Below are 18,760 nucleotides of genomic sequence, written 5' to 3' on the forward strand. Positions count from 1 at the left end.
AGAGAAAGAGAATCTGTTTAACAAGTCATGAAACACATCTCAAAGAGCTAAGGGTCAAAATGATTGGATCCCTTGTTTTCGATAGTCCAGCACCCTCCCCTTGCGAGGAGAACTACACTGAGCCTATTTCTATGTTTTATCAGATTGGAGTGCACATTGGGAGGGATCTTAGACCATTCCTCCATACAGAATCTTTCCAGATCATTGATATCCTTCGTCTGTGCTTAAGGACTGCCCTCTTCAATTCAAACCACAGGTTTTCAATGGGGTTCAAGACCAGAGACTAAGAGGGCCACTGCAAAATGTTGATTCTGTGGTAAATTAACCATTTCTTTGTGCTTGGGGTTATTGTCTTGCTGGAAGATTCACGTTTCAGCCTCCTGGCAGACCAGGTATTTGGTACCAGCACATTTTAGCCAAAAACCTGGTTGACTCTGCCAGGAGGCTGGAACGTTAAGGATGCCGTTGACCTTAAAAAGGGCCTCAGGACCAGTGGAAGCAAAATAGCCCCAGAACATAAAGATCCACCACCGTATTTTGCATATGCACTGTTCTTTTGAAGGCGAAACCCACCATTGGTGTGCGTGGCCAAAGAGCTTTATTTTCATGTCATCTGACCGCCTGGATTTGACGAAACGGCATTGGCACTTGGATTGGAACCGGTGTTATGGTGATTATGACATGAACATAGAGTTCTTTAGCCACGCACACCAATGGTGGGTTTCCCCTTCGAAAGAACATATACAGAAAATATCTCATTCCCATGACATCAAGTATCTGGAAAGATTATATATGGAGGAATGGTCTAATCTCAAAACATGATAGAAAAAGGCTCACAGAATCCAATCATTTTGACCCATAACTTTTAGAGATTTTCTGTATTACTTGTTAAAGAAAACCTCTTGCTATGTATTAGTATAAAATCATATATTTCTTCAATACTTTTGAGCATACAATATACTGTAGCTCAGTATTGGTTTCATTTATTTTATATAGTATTTTCTGCCCATCTTTAGTACGTGATCCAATAATTCCGGACCCACTTTAAGTTATTATCTTGACCATCATAACCATGTTTATATCTCTGTTTGTACATAGGAGTTTATCTTACATGCATATAAAGATCGCATTGGCTTATCTTACTTACAATGAATCCCGGTGGAAGATTATCTATACAGAGACACATGTAAACCATCTCAATAGCCATCCATTTGTCATTTTTGGAGTGTAGAAAAGTTGCAGTGCCATTACAAAAGATTCTGATTTGTTTTTAATCAAAACACAGTTAGCTGGTTCTTTTCCATAAACAACTCATGCAAATCTTCGTCGTAAGCAAGTTGGGTTTTAATAGGAAATTAGATTTAAACGGAAAATACATTTTCCCAGAGAAAACCACTGACATTTAACAATCGAAACACAAAATGGAACTACAAACCAGAAGTGTTTTGACGCTTCGAACTTCGACAACATTCCTCACCTTTTAGCATCCTTTTGTATCTAACTCCCACTCTGAATGCCTGAGGGCTCCATGGCTTTCATCTGACGCCAGTGTGAATGCAGTTCTACACAACTTGTAAGGAAATCATTTAATTACTGTTAACAATTATTTGTGCTTTTAAATGCACAAACACTGTCATTATTACTGTCATTGTGTTTTTTTCTTTTTTTCCTTCTGAAGACAAAACGTCCATAGGTGCCTCATATCCTGTCACAGCATATCATACACATACACGACATGACCAAATGAATGTGGACACCTGCTTGTCGAACATCTCACTCCATGGGCATTAATATAGAGTTGGTCCCCCCCTTTGCTGCTATAACAGCCTCCACTCTTCTAGATGTTGGAACCAAGGCCGTAATTATAATATACAGTGGGGCAAAAAAAGTATTTAGTCAGCCACCAATCGGGCAAGTTCTCCCACTCAAAAATATGAGAGAGGCCTGTAATTTTCATCATAGGTACACTTCAACTATGACAGACAAAATGAGAAAAAAAAAATCCAGAAAATCACATTGTAGGATTTTTAATGAATTTATTTGCAAATTATGGTGGAATTTGGTCAATAACAAAAGTTTATCAAAATACTTTGTTATATACTCTTTGTTGGCAATGACAGAGGTCAAACGTTTTCTGTAAGTCTTCACAAGGTTTTCACACACTGTTGCTGGTATTTTGGCCCATTCCTCCATGCAGATCTCCTCTAGAGCAGTGATGTTTTGGGGCTGTTGCTGGGCAACACGGACTTTCAACTCCCTCCAAAGATTTTCTATGGGGTTGAGATCTGGAGACTGGCTATGCCACTCCAGGACCTTGAAATGCTTCTTACAAAGCCACTCCTTCATTGCCGGGGCGGTGTGTTTGGGATCATTGTCATGCTGAAAGACCCAGCCACGTTTCATCTTCAATGCCCTTGCTGATGGAAGGAGGTTTTCACTCAAAATCTCACGATACATGGCCCCATTCATTCTTTCCTTTACACGGATCAGTCGTCCTGGTCCCTTTGCAGAAAAACAGCCTCAAAGCATGATGTTTCCACCCCCATGCTTCACAGTAGGTATGGTGTTCTTTGGATGCAACTCAGCATTCTTTGTCCTCCAAACACGACGAGTTGAGTTTTTACCAAAAATATATATTTTCGTTTCATTTGACCATATGGCATTCTCCCAATCTTCTTCTGGATCATCCAAATGCTCTCTAGCAAACTTCAGACGGGCCTGGACATGTACTGGCTTAAGCAGGGGGACACGTTTGGCACTGCAGGATTTGAGTCCCTGGCGGCGTAGTGTGTTACTGATGGTAGGCTTTGTTACTTTGGTCCCAGCTCTCTGCAGGTCATTCACTAGGTCCCCACGTGTGGTTCTGGGGTTTTCGCTCACCGTTCTTGTGATCATTTTGACCCCACGGGGTGAGATCTTGCGTGGAGCCCCAGATCGAGGGAGATCATCAGTGGTCTTGTAGATCTTCCATTTCCAAATAATTGCTCCCACAGTTGATTTCTTCAAACCAATCTGCTAACCTATTGCAGATTCAGTCTTCCCAGCCTGGTGCAGGTCTACAATTTTGTTTCTGGTGTCCTTTGACAGCTCTTTGGTCTTGGCCATAGTGAAGTTTGGAGTGTGACTGTTTGAGGTTGTGGACAGGTGTCTTTTATACTGATAACAAGTTCAAACAGGTGCCATTAATACAGGTAACGAGTGGAGGACAGAGGAGCCTCTTAAAGAAGAAGTTACAGGTCTGTGAGAGCCAGAAATCTTGCTTGTTTGTAGGTGACCAAATACTTATTTTCCACCATAATTTGCAAATAAATTCATTAAAAATCCTACAATGTGATTTTCTGGATTTTTTCTCTCTCATTTTGTCTGTTATAGTTTAAGTGTACCTATGATGAAAATTACAGGCCTCTCATCTTTTTAAGTGGGAGAACTTGCACAATTGGTGACTGACTAAATACTTTTTTGCCCCACTGTATATGGGGGGAGACACATCCCACCCCAATATTCAAATATGCTCAAAATGTCCCAACCAATATATTGATTTAATAAAAAGAAAAGATAATTGCTATGCTACGACAGGCAATCACGCACCGGCGCCCAAAATAATCATTAGCAAATGTAATCAAAATCATAACTAAAGTTAACAAATTGCCATTATTATCACTACCGGTTCTAGTATTACAGGATAGGGCCTTCCCCAAACTGTTGCCACAAAATTGGAAGCACAGAATCGTCTACAATATCATTGTATGCTTTAGCCCGAACCATGAAAAACAGCCCCAGACCATTATTCCTCGTCCACCAAACTTAACAGTTGGCACTATGCATTGGCGGAAGTTAGCATTCTGCTGGCATCCGCCAAACCCAGATTCATCCGTCGGACTGCCAGATGGTGAAGCATGATTCATCACTCCAAAGAACGCGTTTCCACTGGTCCAAAGTCCAAATGCGGCTAGCATTACACCACTCCAGCCGGTGCTTGGCATTGGGCATGGTGATTTTAGACTTGTGTGCGGCTGCTCGGCCATGGAAACCCATTTCATGAAGCTCCCATAAACAGTTAATGTGCTGATGTTGCTTCCAGAGGCAGTTTGGAACTCAGTAGTGAGTGTTGCAACTGAGGACAGATGATTTTTACGTGTTACGCACTTCAGCACTCGGCGGTCCCGTTCTGTGAGCTTGTGTGGCCTACCACCTCACGGCTGAGCTGCTGTTGCTCCTAGATGTTTCCAATTCACAATAACAGCACTTACAGTTGACCGGGACAGCTCTAGCAGGGCAGAAACCTAACGAACTGACTTGTTGGAAAGGTGGCATCCTATGACGGTACCACGTTGAAAGTCACTGAGCTCTTCAGTGTGGCCATTCTACTGCCAATGTTTAGCTATGGAGATTGCATGGCTGTCAGTGGCGTGTATTCATAAATTCCAAGGGAAGCCAGGCTTCCCCCCAAAAATAGAAAAAAAAAATATCTGAATTCTATCTTTTGTCTCTCTGTGTTTCGTAATCTGCCTTCAATTAGCGCGACTCACAATTGGCCCAGCGTGGTCCGGGTTTGGCCGGGGTAGACCGTCATTGTAAATAAGAATTTGTTCTTAACTGACTTGCCTTGTTAAATAAAGGTAACATTTTTTGCAAGACGCTGAATGTATCTCACAGGAGAAAGCATTCGGGCTTTCGAAACAGCGCCCCCCTGTCTCTCGACGTGTAGGCCATCAATCTGATACTGTCTGGTCCAAACGAGTATGACATTGTTGCCGCCCGTAGCATTGGAGGCAAGGGAAGCCAGCAAGCATCTGGCCTCCTTTGACAAAAACATTTTTGAAAATGTTTTGCCAATCAGCGTTGAGCTAAACTGTGAATGGCCCTGGCACACATCAAAAAAAGTGCCAAGGGAAGCCAGCTTGGATTTGGCGTCACTCCTATCAAATCCCATTGAGAGCATACGTCATTGGCAGAAAAACTAGAATTGTTGCATCTCGTTGTGTTGTTGTCCTCTGCTAGCTAAAATGGTCCCTTTCCTAAATTAGCCATGGATGGAGATGGGGATTTGGACTTGTGGTTTTACTTAATTCTTTGTACTGGCCAATGATTATAACAGTGATTCTGATCCAACCATTAATTAATTAACTGTTGTGCCCCTGGCCTGAGAGAATGGAAGTTCAATATGTAGCTAGATGTAGAAGGTTAATGTTAACATTAATGGAAGTTAGGCTAGTGAGCAAATATTTTAGCCAGGTAGCCTAGGACAACAAAAAATAAAAGTGTGTACTGCATGAAAGAGTGATAAGGATGAGATTGGCGTTTCTCTACGAGTAGGGTGAGTCAACATGTTTTTGATTGGACTAAATTGTTTTTGGTATTTTTGATATCTTATAGGTATAGTTGTAATGGTGCTGGAATAGTGGAGGCAGCTCCTGTTTTCTTTGTGACAACTCTCTGTGGTTCTAAATCCATAGTTGTTTAGTGATTTGAAAATGTCAGAAACATTCACTTGCTTGACCATGCTCTAGATCTGTTACATGCAATATGCTTTGTGGACTTCACTGGGCAGGGGTTGCTATCCGGTTTTGTGATAAAACATAGGTGTTGTTGAATTCTGCTACCGTTTTCTTATCGTCTCGGCCTTTAGGCCTATATATCACGGTCGCAAGGCATATGAATTAACAGGTTATGGAGCAAACAAAATGCAACAAATCACAATACAAGTCGTAATACGTATTTTCTTGGGGGGGGGGGGGGGGTCCCCTGTGATTTTATCCACGCTCCGCTACTGATGGCTGTGTGCTCGATTGTATACATCTGTCAGCGACGGGTGTGGCTGAAATAGCTGAATCCATTGATTTGAAGAGGTGTCCACATACTTTTGTATATATAGCGTATCTGACAACAATTAGCATGCTTTTAGGACGGGGACTTTGTAACGAGAGGGTGGAGAGGGAGAGAAAAAAACATTTGCTTCCCTGAATGTCTTCCATTCAACAGCGTATAGTCACAAATAATTACAGGACTTGCAATAAAACCCATTTACGACTTTTAACAGGCTGCTCTTGCATTGTGTGGCCTCAATAGTGCAATTGATTGTACATCTAATTCCAATCCAATCTTTGTGTGAATCAGTAGTATGAGAAATATGTGTCAAGTTTCTGTAATGTCTCAGGGCAGCTCCTTTACGGAAACCGGCTAATTAATTGTGCTGATTTCATAAGTGGGGGTAGAGCTGACAAGAAGGGGAATGGTACCTTCATCCTTTCCTCATTCTCTTCACTTTCATGTCCACATGACATTTTGGCTGTCGTATTTCAAACCCCTCTCTTTCTCACCACATTAATAACCGGCAAGCTCAGAGTCATGAAAGGGCAGATAGGTAGCAGCTACTAATAGATGCAGTAATGAAATAACCTAAAATATCATACACCTTGCATGACATAATTAATGGGAGAGTTTATTGATACAGGGGACGTGGCTACGGGAGACAGGCAGGGGCCCGGTGGGTTAATATGTGAAGGTACCCTGGCATTTTATTCCACCCCTCTGCAAACAAGCGCCTCTGAAACCGTGGGTGTGGCTGCCCCCCCCCCAAAAAAGTTACTATATCGCAATTGCAAAGAATTATGAATATATTCATTTGGAGAGAGAGGTAAACGTTATCCACCACAGTGGTCCTTACTAAAAGCAAGGTAAAGTGAGTTGTGAGGCCCTTGTGTTCCAGCCTAAGGGGCAGTATGATAGCGGTGAAAAGAGAGAGAGAGATCAGTGTCATAGGGAGGATGTCTCCATCAGTAAGCTACCTGCAGTAGGAGCCTCTCGTCCCCGATGACAGCTGCTTTGCTCCAGTCGATGATCTCAGAGAAAGGCAGCTCCCAGCCGTTGCTCAGTATGACAGGGATACAGGCAGCCTGGGGGGGAAGAGGGGGTGAAGGATGGGGAGGAGGGGGGTAGCCCAGGCAGAAGAGGCACAGAAAGGGTCAGATATACACAGACACCGTTATCATGGTTAGCTCTCTACACTTCTACAGGACTGAAGAAGAAATAGGCGAGGTTATCCAAGAGCTAGTCTTACTTTACACACTCTGGTATGTTGTGGGATTTCTCTCTGGGAAAGTGAAGTGTCAGATTCCTCTGCACTCATGTCTACAAACAGGTTCATCTGAACGCTTTTCACACAGAGTAAAAGGTGGACTATTAGTCACACAATGGTAAGGCGTATTGTATAAAGTTTTTTAGTAGAAGCAATTGGTTCTTATCAATAGTGCAGAGAATGAGTCACTAGCAACACAAACAAATATGCGACCAATTACACAATATTATTTTGAGTTTTGTTTTCTTTGTCTGTTGAACATACTTCATCAAGCCTGTTTTAATATTCAGGAATACATGTGGTCTTCCTCAAAGCAGCACCTTTATAATGAAATGGAAATGAGAAATGGTTTAATCCGTAAACTTCTTTACACAATTTAATTCAAGGAAACACCACAGCAACACATAAACCAGTTAATCACTTAAAGCCAGGCTTTTACAGGGATCAAATTCTCTACAGAGCTAAATTTACAAAGGATTCACTATTAATGGATGTTCAGAGGTGAGAAAAGTGAAGTGGCAACCATCTTTAGGGAGAATCAACTGGGTGCGCTAGCACTTACGGAAATTAATATGGCCTACTCCATTAGAATCCCTTTAAATTTCCAACCAAGGCTGCGTACTGAACCAAGCATTTTCAACTGAGACTTGGATCTCCATCATTAAAAGTTTGACACTCATTTGGGGCTTAAGGAGACTCTGAGAAATGCCAAGTCCATGATTGGAGGCCTGTCTGTCTGTTTAAATCCCCTTTGCTCTTTAGTCATGGAGGGCTGTTATGTAGAGGGGGGAAGGGAAAGACAGAGGTTTGGTTTGGCTGCAGACAACGCGTTTCCCTCCAACAACACAGCCTGGCTCAGCGTCGTGGCCTCGTCTCCTTCTCCCCTCCCATTTTCCTCCCCCCTTCCCCTTTCCTCCTCCTCCTCTTCTCTCCTGTGTTGTTGGAGGGAAACACGTTGTCTGCAGCAAAACCAAACCTCTGTCTTTCCCTTCCACCATCTACATAACAGCCCTCCTTTGAGCCTCGCTTGACAGATAGAGATGACGAATAGGAGAGAGCTCCCTCACACAACATGAAAGCTCAATCTGTGTCATGTCTAAAACCTGTTTGATGTTCCTGTTTCAAAGTGTCCCCTCTGAAATCTGGGTGCGGAATGCAACTGCCTCACCCTTAAAAGGCAGCACAGAACGCACCATTTTGGGAGCCGCAAATCCGACAAGCTCTCAGTCGGCACTGAGATGATTATTTCCACATTTGAATTGTTACCTACAGTGTGTCTGCCTAACTGCTGCACTGACCCCTTGTAGAGAGTGGGGTAGAAATGACTAGGCTGCTTCCTTCATTCTTTACTTTGTACCCAGGCCTCAGTGTATTTGGATGTGATAACACTATACTTTCTTATTAGATTCCACATTTGAGTATACAGTACACAACATTAAGGACACCTTCCTAATATTCCAAGTTGGCTGGATGTCCGTTGGGTGGTGGACCATTCTTGACACACAAGGGAAACTGTTGAGCATGAAAAACCCAGCAGCGTTGCAGTTCTTGACGCAAACTGTTGCGCTTTGCACTTACTATCATACCCTGTTCAAAGGCACTTACATTTTTTTGTCTTGCCCATTTCCCCTCTGAATGACACACTTACACAATTCATGTCTCAATTGTCTCAAGGATTCAAAATCCTTATTTAACCTGTCTCCTCCCCTTTACCTACACTGATTGAAGTGGATTTAACAAGTGACATCAATAAGGGATCATAGCTTTCACCTGGATTCACCTGGTCGGTCTATGTCATGGAAAGAGCAGGTTTACCTCATGTTTTGTATACTCCGTGTATATAGACACATGCTTATCCATAATGGGATGGTTCAAAGTCATAATCCTAAAATACCTCTATAGAGGCTTCTGTCAGTCCAAATAAACATGCTAGAGATGAGAAGACCAGGTGTTAATGGAAGTGGGAGGTGTTGGAAGAGATAAAAATAGGGCTACTCTGTTATCTACAGCACAGAAATCGTCTGCGGCTGTTTTTGAAAAGATGACAGGTTGTCAATACCAATAATCCAAGCATCAGGCCTGGCAGCCTGCAGGACCTGCACAACTCCCAGGCTCCAATTGCGGCTGCTGTGCCGACGACTAGCATCCGTTACCAAGGAAACCACTTGGAGACTCAGAGGGACAGGGTTTTGACGGGGAAACGACAAACTACGTACCTGGAGGGCCTCAAGAAAGCGAAAGGAACCCAGCCTGCGACCGCGGGGCACCAGACAGAAGCTTGAGTTGTGGAGCAGCTCCTGGTAGTCGAACCTGGAGACAGACAGAAATAAACTTTGTCAGACTCATAGAGACATCACACGAGCTAAGATCGACTCCTTTGAGGTCCAAAGGACGAAAATGTTCAAAAACCCCGGTCAGTGAGTTTTGTGGAACAAGTAGAGAGAAAATGTACAGCAGAAAGAGACAGGTTAGGTTACAGTAAATGTGTCCTTAGATGAAATGCATGCAAACAACAATTACAGCGTTAAAAACGTTGGTGTGTCTCTTTGTTAACAGCTGCTGGTGCGCAATCTGTAATATTAAGGAAGTCTCTGGGTTTTGCTGGCCTGAGTTAGAATACCTCATGACAAGCTGTGGACCATACTATTTACCAAGAGAGTTTTCATCTGTATTTGTTCTTAGCTGTCTTTTTACCACCACAAACTGATGCTGGCACTAAGACAGCACTCAACGAGCTGTATAGGGCCACAAGCAAACAAGAAAATGCTCACCCAGAGGCGGCGCTCCTAGTGGCTGGTGATTTTAATGCAGGGAAACTGAAATCTGTTTTACCTCATTTCTACCGGCATGTCACCTGTGCAACTAGAGGCAAAAAAAACTCTAGATCACCTTTACTCCACACATGGAAACACATACAAAGCTCTTCCTTGCCCTCCATTTGGCAGATCTGACCATAACTCTATCCTCCTAATTCCGGCTTACAACCAAAAACTCAAAAAGGAAGTACCAGTGACTCCTAATATGGAAGTGGTCTGATGAAGCGGGTGCTAATCTACAGGACTATTTCGCTAGCACAGACTGGAATTGTTCCGTGATTCATCCGATGACATTGAGGAGTTTAACACATCAGTCACCAGCTTCATAAATAAGTGCATCGACGATGTCCCCTCCCACAGTAACCATACGTACATATCCCAACCAGAAGAAATGGATTACAGGCAACATCCGCACTGAGCTAAATGCTAGAGCTGCCGTTTGCAAGGAGCGGGCCACTAATCCAGACGCTCAGCCCAGTCCAAGGTCTTCTCTGTATTGGCACCCTAACAGTGGAACCATCTTCCCTCTTGTGGTGTCAGAATTTGGGGTGAGCTGTTGGACTGTGATGTTATGCCTTTCAATAGACTCCTGGTATGTCTGCACCCTAAGACAAGGCCATTCTGTCCCGGAACGGTTGCTTGTATAGAATAACGGTTGTGTAAACAATGTGATTGTATTATCACCTCCCACTATATAAGGGACATGTAATCATTCATGTAACCACACCATTCATGTAACCACACCATTCATGTAACCATTCATTCTGAGTTCTTTCCTCTGAAATCTGAGGTAGATCTCCCCTGCAGCTGATTGCTATTGATAATGCATCCACCCAGGTGAGTCCTGTTTGGGCACATATTCTTAACAGTTTATTTGTCCGTTTATTTGTCAGAAAACGGAGTCCATAACTTTCCGGGTGAAGCAGTACATTTAAATTCCTCTTAACTTGCAGCATGTCACACAGTTCTGTCATTATCATTGAGGTGAAATACGTGACTCGTTTCAGGAAACTAGGCGTATGTCGCTCCTCACTAGTTCACAGGAGCGGCATTGGAATGTGAACATTTATTTTTTATCAAAATGCGTTATTTGGCAGAAATGCTTTCTGGAACATGTGAGCTTTCATGTGCCTTAATAACAAACTTGTATTATATCCATAAATATGAATAAAAGTGTCAAATTACGAGCCTAGTTGGTTTAGCCATGGAAAAAGGCAGGAACCTTCCCGCTAGCCATGATTGCCTGAGATAATGGATGGGCTGGAAATGCTGGGAGATGCATTTGGATTGGTCTGCCATGTCTTCTGTCTATAACGTGAGCTGTTCAGTATGTGTTGGCAGTCCTTTCTACTGCGCCATTTTTGAAACATATAACATTAGCCCTCGAGAACTACAAAAGTTTTGCTACTTTTCTCAACAACATTGATGTTGCAGGAGCTATCGACAGTTCAGTTGGAAAAAGTGATGGGCTACTTTCTGCACACGCCATGGTCAGAGTGAACAGTAGTGACTTGACACAAAGCTGACCAAACAAAATGAAGTTAAATGGTTCCAGTCTGCCGTGAAGCGTTCATCCATATATACAGGTAAGAGTCGAGCTACATTCTCAGACATTATACGTTTCTAATTCTGTCAGAATGTAGTTTTTATTGCAAGCTAAAGTGTACTGTTACTTAGCGAGCAAATGTTAGCTTGCTGGCTCGCTAGCTAACGTCACATGTATGATCTATTATTCGAATCAGAAACCATTTGCATTGCTAGTTATAGCCTAATGTTAGCTAGCTAACGTTGAACCTAGTTTGTTAGCTATAGCTACCTGCAGATTAATTATACAGCTATGACAATGTTTGTATTGGTAGTAGTATGAGTTGGGATTATGACGGTTCATTGTTCAACAAGATCGCTACCTGTCTAAACAAATGATTCCACTTCTGTCGGATTATTACATGACCCATCAAATTAGACAGGTGTGTCTGCGGGTGATTACGGCCTTCTATTGTATTTCATTAACATGAGTACATGTCTAGACAATAGTGACCCGTCCACTTAGCTAGATGTGGCTTAGGGGTGGTTATAGCATTTCCTTCAATTTAGACAAGTGTCAAGTAAGCGTTATCTAATAATGATAAAGTATTTATTAAATATTTTTATCTGGACACTTTCTGTTTTTGATATTGCTACTATGCAAGTAACCACTTCATTGTACCGTTTACACCTTCTATATCCTGTGCATGTGACAAATAAACATGGCCTCACATGTGAATCCTTAAAGAGATGGGTGGGGCTAAGGCTTTAGAGGATGTGAATGATGCTGAATGGGAGTAGACAAAGAAGTGCTCTCCAGTAGGTGTACCAAAAAAATGCAAGGGCCATTTTCTCAAAAGTTTATCAACTTTCAAAGCAGAATTACTTTCCCATTGTTCCTCAACCAAAGTGTATGATTTACCATTTTCTAGCTCTGAGTCTCTACTTTTATCCAATGTAAAAAAAACACAATTTCAAATGTTGCTACATAAGACCGAATCGAGGCGGTCGGTCACATATATGTACCCTTATAGCTATCTACACTTTGTGGTGCACCGAATCATGGAACAATGTCTTGTAACAGGCACTTACCCCCAGTCTTTGCTTCCTCATTTGATGTGGGGAAGGCTTCAACCCATTTGGAGTAACTGTCAACCATTACCAACATATCTTTTTTCATTTTACAGACAGGTGAACAAAATGAATTTGCATATTAAAGGCGCCCCAGGGGACTGGTAGGCTTGACAAAGAGGTCGGTACTTGCTTCCCTGCGTTGTATTCTTGACAAATTAGACATTGGGCACAGATTTGGGTATTTACTATTCTTTTCTACAATGATTTACCTTTCCCCCTCCGGACACATGACTCACACCTTGATTGATGTGCCCCCCCCCCAAAAAACAACACTGCCGGTTAAATAAAAATAAACTGTTTTAACTTCTCAAGGGACATGTTCTGTGTTGGACTGTGATGTTTTACCTTTCATAGACTCCGGTTATGTCTGCACCCTAATACAAAGCCATTGTGTTCCCAGAACAGTTGCTTGTATTAAATAACTATTGTGTTAACAATATGATTGTATTATCACCTCCCACTATATAAGGGACATGCAACCATTCACTCTGAGTTCTTCCCTGTGAAATCAGAGGTAGATCTCCCCTGCAGCGGCTTGTATGAAAGCTTTTTCTATTATACAATTAAATAGTCTCTGCCTTCTTCTTTGGATCTAATTTTCAACAACAACCTGAAGCTAGGAGAGCAGAGTTCCTGCCCATCTTCCGAAAGCACCCGAAACTCTAACTCTTCAAAGAATTTCTTAAATAATCACCTTGACCCCACCCCCAAAACATTTTTTTATTAAATAAATAAATACCCCCAAAAATGTACTTTCCTGAACCAACACTTGCACTTGACTCATACCATGGCTCATTTAACTATTTGATTTAGAATTTTAGGATCCCTTTAAGTATTTAAGTATTTATTTAAGTATTTAAGTATTTATTTAAGTATTTAAGTAAAAAAATATATTTACCAATTACTACTATAGCCCATATAATCGCATTGAACAACACATTCATAAATGGCAAAAAAGACAGTCAAAAAATAAATCATAAAGAATAAGGTTTTGAAGTGTCTGTCCTATATCTAGGAGATAAAAGAAAGCTCAGGAAATATATGTATTTTTTTACACATTTAATCCCTTATATCTGTTGGCACAAAACTACCTCCATTCTTCCATTCATTTGTTACCTAAAAACGAGTCACGTGACACTTGTGATTCTCATCTTTTAGTTTGTAGGCTGTTCGGATGCCACAGGCATTTTTGTGATGACACAGATTTTCGGGATGTCTCATGGTCTGACAAACACCGCTGTAGCTCGGCCACTTTCCACCATAGATGCGGAAGGCCCACATAGGCGGGTTCTGCGGATTGAGACACAGACCATGCAAAAAATCTCTAGTTTAAATTGATGGAGTTTGATGGGGATTAAAAAATATATATGTTACTTAAACTGAACAAAATATGTATAGTGTTGGTCCCATGTTTCAGAAGCTGAAATAAAAGATCCCCTAAATGTTTTATGCGCACAGAAACCTTTTTTTCCCCAACTTTTGTGCACAAATTTGTTTACATACCTGTTAGTGAGCATTTCTCCTTTGCCAAGATAATCCATCCACCTGACAGTTGTGGCATATCAAGAACCTGATTAAACAGCATGCTCAATTGGAAAGCTGACTGCAGGTCCACCAGAGCTGTTGCTGGAGAATTTAATGTGAATTTATTTTCCATAAACCGCCTCTAATGTTGTTTTAGAGCATTTGGCAGTATGACCAACTGGCCTCAGAACCGTGAACACGTGTAACCACACCAGCCCAGGACCTCCACATCTCGCTTCTTCACCTGTGGGATTGTCTGAGACCAGCCACCCAGACAGCTGGTGAAACTGAGGAGTATATCTGTCTGTAATAAAGCCCCTGTGTGAGGAAAAACTTTCTGATTGGCTGGGCCTGGCTCCCCAGTGGCTGGGCCTGGCTCCCCAGTGGGTGGGCTTGGCTCCCCAGTGGCTGGGCCTGGCTCCCCAGTGGGTGGGCTTGGCTCCCCAGTGGCTGGGCCTGGCTCCCCAGTGGGTGGGCCTGGCTCCCCAGTGGGTGGGCCTGGCTCCCCAGTGGGTGGGCTTGGCTCCCAAGTGGTTGGGCCTATGCCCTCCCAGGCCCACCAATGGCTGCACCCCTGCCCAGTCACGTGAAATACATAGATTAGGGCCTAATTAATTAATTGTAATTGACTAATTTACTTATATGGACTGTAACTCAGTAAAGTCGTTGAAATTGTTGCACGTTACATTTATCTTTTTGTTCAGTATAGATTGACACACGGGTGCATCATTAGACTTAAGGATTAAACAGGTTAACAGTCACAAGGCCAGACAGATTACCAGTATACGTACCCAGAGTATGCGCTGATCAACCTCTCCCTGTCCGAGTCTGTATTACCTACATGTTTCAAGCAGACCACCATAGTGCCTGTGCCCAAGAATGGCAAGGTAACCTGTCTAAATGACTATCTGTAGCCATGAAATGCTGGTCATAGCTCACATCAACACCATCATCCCAGAAACCCTGGACCCACTCCAATTCACATACCCCAACAGATCCACAGATGACGCAAACAGTCCACACTGCCCTCTATCACCTGGACAATATGAAAACCTGGCAGTGTGATTCCAGGACAACAACCTCTCCCTTAACGTCAGCAAGACAAAGGAGCTGATCGTGGACTACAGGAAACGGAGGACCGAGCACGCCCCCATTCACATTGTTGGGGCTGGAGTGGAGTGGGTCGAGAGCTTCAAGTTCCTCTGTGTCCACATCACTAAGGATCTATCATGGTCCAAATACACCAGCACAGTTGTGAAGAGGGCACGACAACGCCTCTTCTCCCTCAGGAGGCTGAAAAGAAATGGGGCATTATCCCTCAGATCCTCAACAAATTCTATAGCTGCACGTTGCGATCATCTTGAGTGGCTGCATCACCGCTTGGTATGTCAACTGCTTAGCATCAGACCGCAAGGCACTAAAGGGTAATGCATATGGCCCAGTACATCACTGGTGCCCTAAAGACTCCAGCCACCAAAGTCATAGACCGTTCTCTCTGCTACCACACGGCAGGCGATACCGATGCACCGAGTCTGAAACCAGAACGACCTTGAACAGCTTCTAACCCCAAGCAATAAGACTGCTAAATAGTTAGTTAAATAGCTACCTGGACTATCTGCATAGTCCTCTTTTGACTCATCAGATACACTGCTGCTACTGTTTATTATCTGTCACTTTATTCCTAGTTATATGTACATATCTACCTCAATTACCTCGTACCCCTGCTGGTACCCCATGTATATAGCCAAGTTATTGTTACTCATTGTGCATTTATTATGTTTAACCTTTTTATTATTTCTCTGTTTTCTCTACATTGTCTACATTGTTCTCTGTTTTCTCTACATTGTTGGGAAGGCCCCGTAAGTAAGCATTTCACTGTTAGTCTACACCTGTTGTTTACGAAGGATGTGATGAATACAATTAGACTTGAATAAGTCATTGTCTCACTCAAAAACAAGACAATCACAAACAAAGCGAAGTCTCAGTAGGTGGAACAGATATGGGACATCGAGGAAAAGCATTCTCTAACCCACACATTCTGAGAAATTAGGCAACCTTCAAAACACTTGTCAATTACACGTTTCAAGACTTATAATCACAACAATGAGACCGCACTATACACAAAGAAAGGTTTAGACTAGAATGAGGTCCTCCACTCCACTCTGACCTACAGTATGATCAATGATACACGACGAGCGAGACATTTTGAGATTGATCTCCTTAAGCACTCCCAGTCTTTCCCAGTGAGCCAAGCCAGGGGATCGTCAGCCCATCTCTATAGCAGGCAGCACATCCCTTCTCCCCCTCTTCCCACACTGCAGGCCAATAGAGAGATAGGTAATTTATGCCCCTGTTCCCCACCACCGTCTCATCCCAAGGCCCATCCAATAATGATGAGGAGCAGCTGTTTTATCTGACACTAAATCACATGAAATAATAGGAGAGCTTTTAAGCTACATAAATCAATCCCCGAACACGCCAGCCTGTCGCTACCTATGACGCCCTGCAATCTATAACCAATTCTGTCTGTGATCCTCATAACCCATATTGTATGACAAATATCAGGCAGGGAATTCTTAAAAAGAGGCTAAGGATGATTCATGGCACTTCAACGGAAACATACATAACACTTTCTTTGTCATTAAACAAGACAGGGATATTTTCAAGAGGGTTAATTCTCAACAGACACCAGGCTGTCTCTCGAATCCGTGTTTCTGTGATCAACTGGCTAGCCTGGAATCATGACTGCGGCTGATCATTTCGTTAATGACTATAATTGCATGTTTCATCCAGTGTTAGGCTCCGCCATGATGTCTATACATAAACATAGCAGTATTTTACAGTAGTGTATGTCTATAACTGTTGTTCTCCCTCTCACTGTGGGTTGTTAGAATCCCCATAGGGCTGTCTCTGTCTCCAGCCATCCTTCAACCACCCTGAGGAGAGCCCAGAGGTGCTGATTGAGCCCTGGCCCACAGAGACATCTGATTATAGCCTAATCTGTCTGGGGATCAACTGCTTCCACAGCCTCGGGCGGGACCAACCATATGTATATGTGTGCTGAAAAGGTGATGCAAATGACAGTCATCCATTTTTTTTCTTGTTAAAAAACAACAACTACTAGGTGTCATTGCATGACATCAGACTGGAGAGCACAAGGTCAACCTATAGAAAATGGATACAGTAATGTGGCAAGAATGTTGAGGTTCAATCATAGAGAACATACAGCTTGTTATTCTGCCCTATTAGGATTCTGCTCAGACAGCTACAGAACAACACAGTCGGTCTCAAAAGGCGGACTCCAGTCGATCAGGGCATGTGATGTGATGTTTCAATTCCATGCTAGCCAGGTTAATCATAGATGAGCTAAAACACATATTTTCAAGAATACAAAAGCATAATCTTTACTAAATATAAAATGTGCTTGGCCATTTTTTATTCACTCATCGTGGTCGCATGATTCAACATCCCATCAAACTCTGCCCACACACAGCCACTCAGTCAGACCATTGCTGGTGTGCATATTGCTGCCACTAGGGGGACTCATGCAATAGCTCAGACACCTGTCAACAACTGAACAGTCCAGCTACAGGTTGGGAGAGAGTTGATTTGCATAGTGATAATCAGAAATGTCTGCATCTTTCAAAAACAATGACCGTACACCAACAAAACAGCTGTCAAACAAACGTCAAATTGTTTAGTCTTCAGGCTATATGCGTTAGAAATGGGCGTCGGAGGCTACTGTAGCAATCGAGGCAGGGAAAAGGGGAGAGGGGCTTGAACCCTGCTGGCTTTTACTGGCCCTTTAATTACCTGGCTAGTGCACACCTGTGACACAAAGGTCTGGACCTGTAGCCAGAGGCCAAAGTACGCTCACAGTAAGGCTACAGTTAATGGTTATTTTAGTCTGGAGGCCTGTTTGATTGTGACTCCTAGCTGTGGCGGTGCCCGCAGCTGCCTCTCATCAGATCGGATAGATACCGGAAATGGTTATTGTGCGGATAGATATTAAACTCCAGGCCATGGCTCTCTTGCTGTGACTGACTAGCCTGGGTCCAGAGGGGAACTAACTGTCTGTCTAACAGCCCTGCTACATCCCTGGGGTTACCTACCGCTCAGGACTACAGCCATTACTGAGAGATTCAGCCAAAGGTTGTATGTATACTGAAGGCCTATGCCCTATGGATGGTATAGGAGCAGCAATATAGAATGTAACAACAGGTGGTACTGTTCTGTGCAAGTGTACTGATTGTATTGTCTGTAACCTGCCTACTCCAAGAGCAGGCAAACAGTGAGCAGTGCATTCATTACCTTTACATTATCTTTCTAAAGGTCATTTGTTAATTGGTATCCTTCACAGCCAGTCACATCACATTGTGCAATACGCATATCCATCTATGAATCAATGTCCTCATTGCAAACCCTGCTGAATAGAGAGAGGCTACCTCCTAGCAACAGTTGCTACATAAGATATCAGAGGCAGTGATATTACTTTAATTTCATTATGGATTATATGGCAGAAATAAATGAGGGTTCGCCCTTTACTGTAGTCAGAGCTCACATCATGACATGTGAAACACATCCAGAGGGGAATCAATAGGTCCTGTCAAGTTGATAGCCCCTACAAATGTCAAAATCCAATTACACTGGGATGGCAGCACTAAAGAAAGAAATGAGTGGCAGA

General features: G+C 42.8%; 1 protein-coding gene across 3 annotated transcripts in view; it reads right to left on the bottom strand.

Moving 5' to 3' along the window:
* LOC109866535 (exostosin-1) overlaps nucleotides 1-18,760 on the bottom strand; it is a 250,622-nt gene that overhangs the window by 35,763 nt on the left and 196,099 nt on the right. For all 3 annotated transcript variants that reach the window (XM_031800492.1, XM_020455248.2, XM_031800493.1), the window contains exons 3-4: nucleotides 9,295-9,388; nucleotides 6,789-6,896 (exon numbers count right to left, since the gene is read on the bottom strand). In XM_031800492.1, the coding sequence (XP_031656352.1) occupies nucleotides 6,789-6,896; nucleotides 9,295-9,388 (202 nt within the window). The remainder of the gene's footprint in view (nucleotides 1-6,788; nucleotides 6,897-9,294; nucleotides 9,389-18,760) is intronic.

Source organism: Oncorhynchus kisutch, linkage group LG21 (assembly GCF_002021735.2).
Source record: "Oncorhynchus kisutch isolate 150728-3 linkage group LG21, Okis_V2, whole genome shotgun sequence".
Taxonomy (NCBI): Eukaryota; Metazoa; Chordata; class Actinopteri; order Salmoniformes; family Salmonidae; genus Oncorhynchus; species Oncorhynchus kisutch.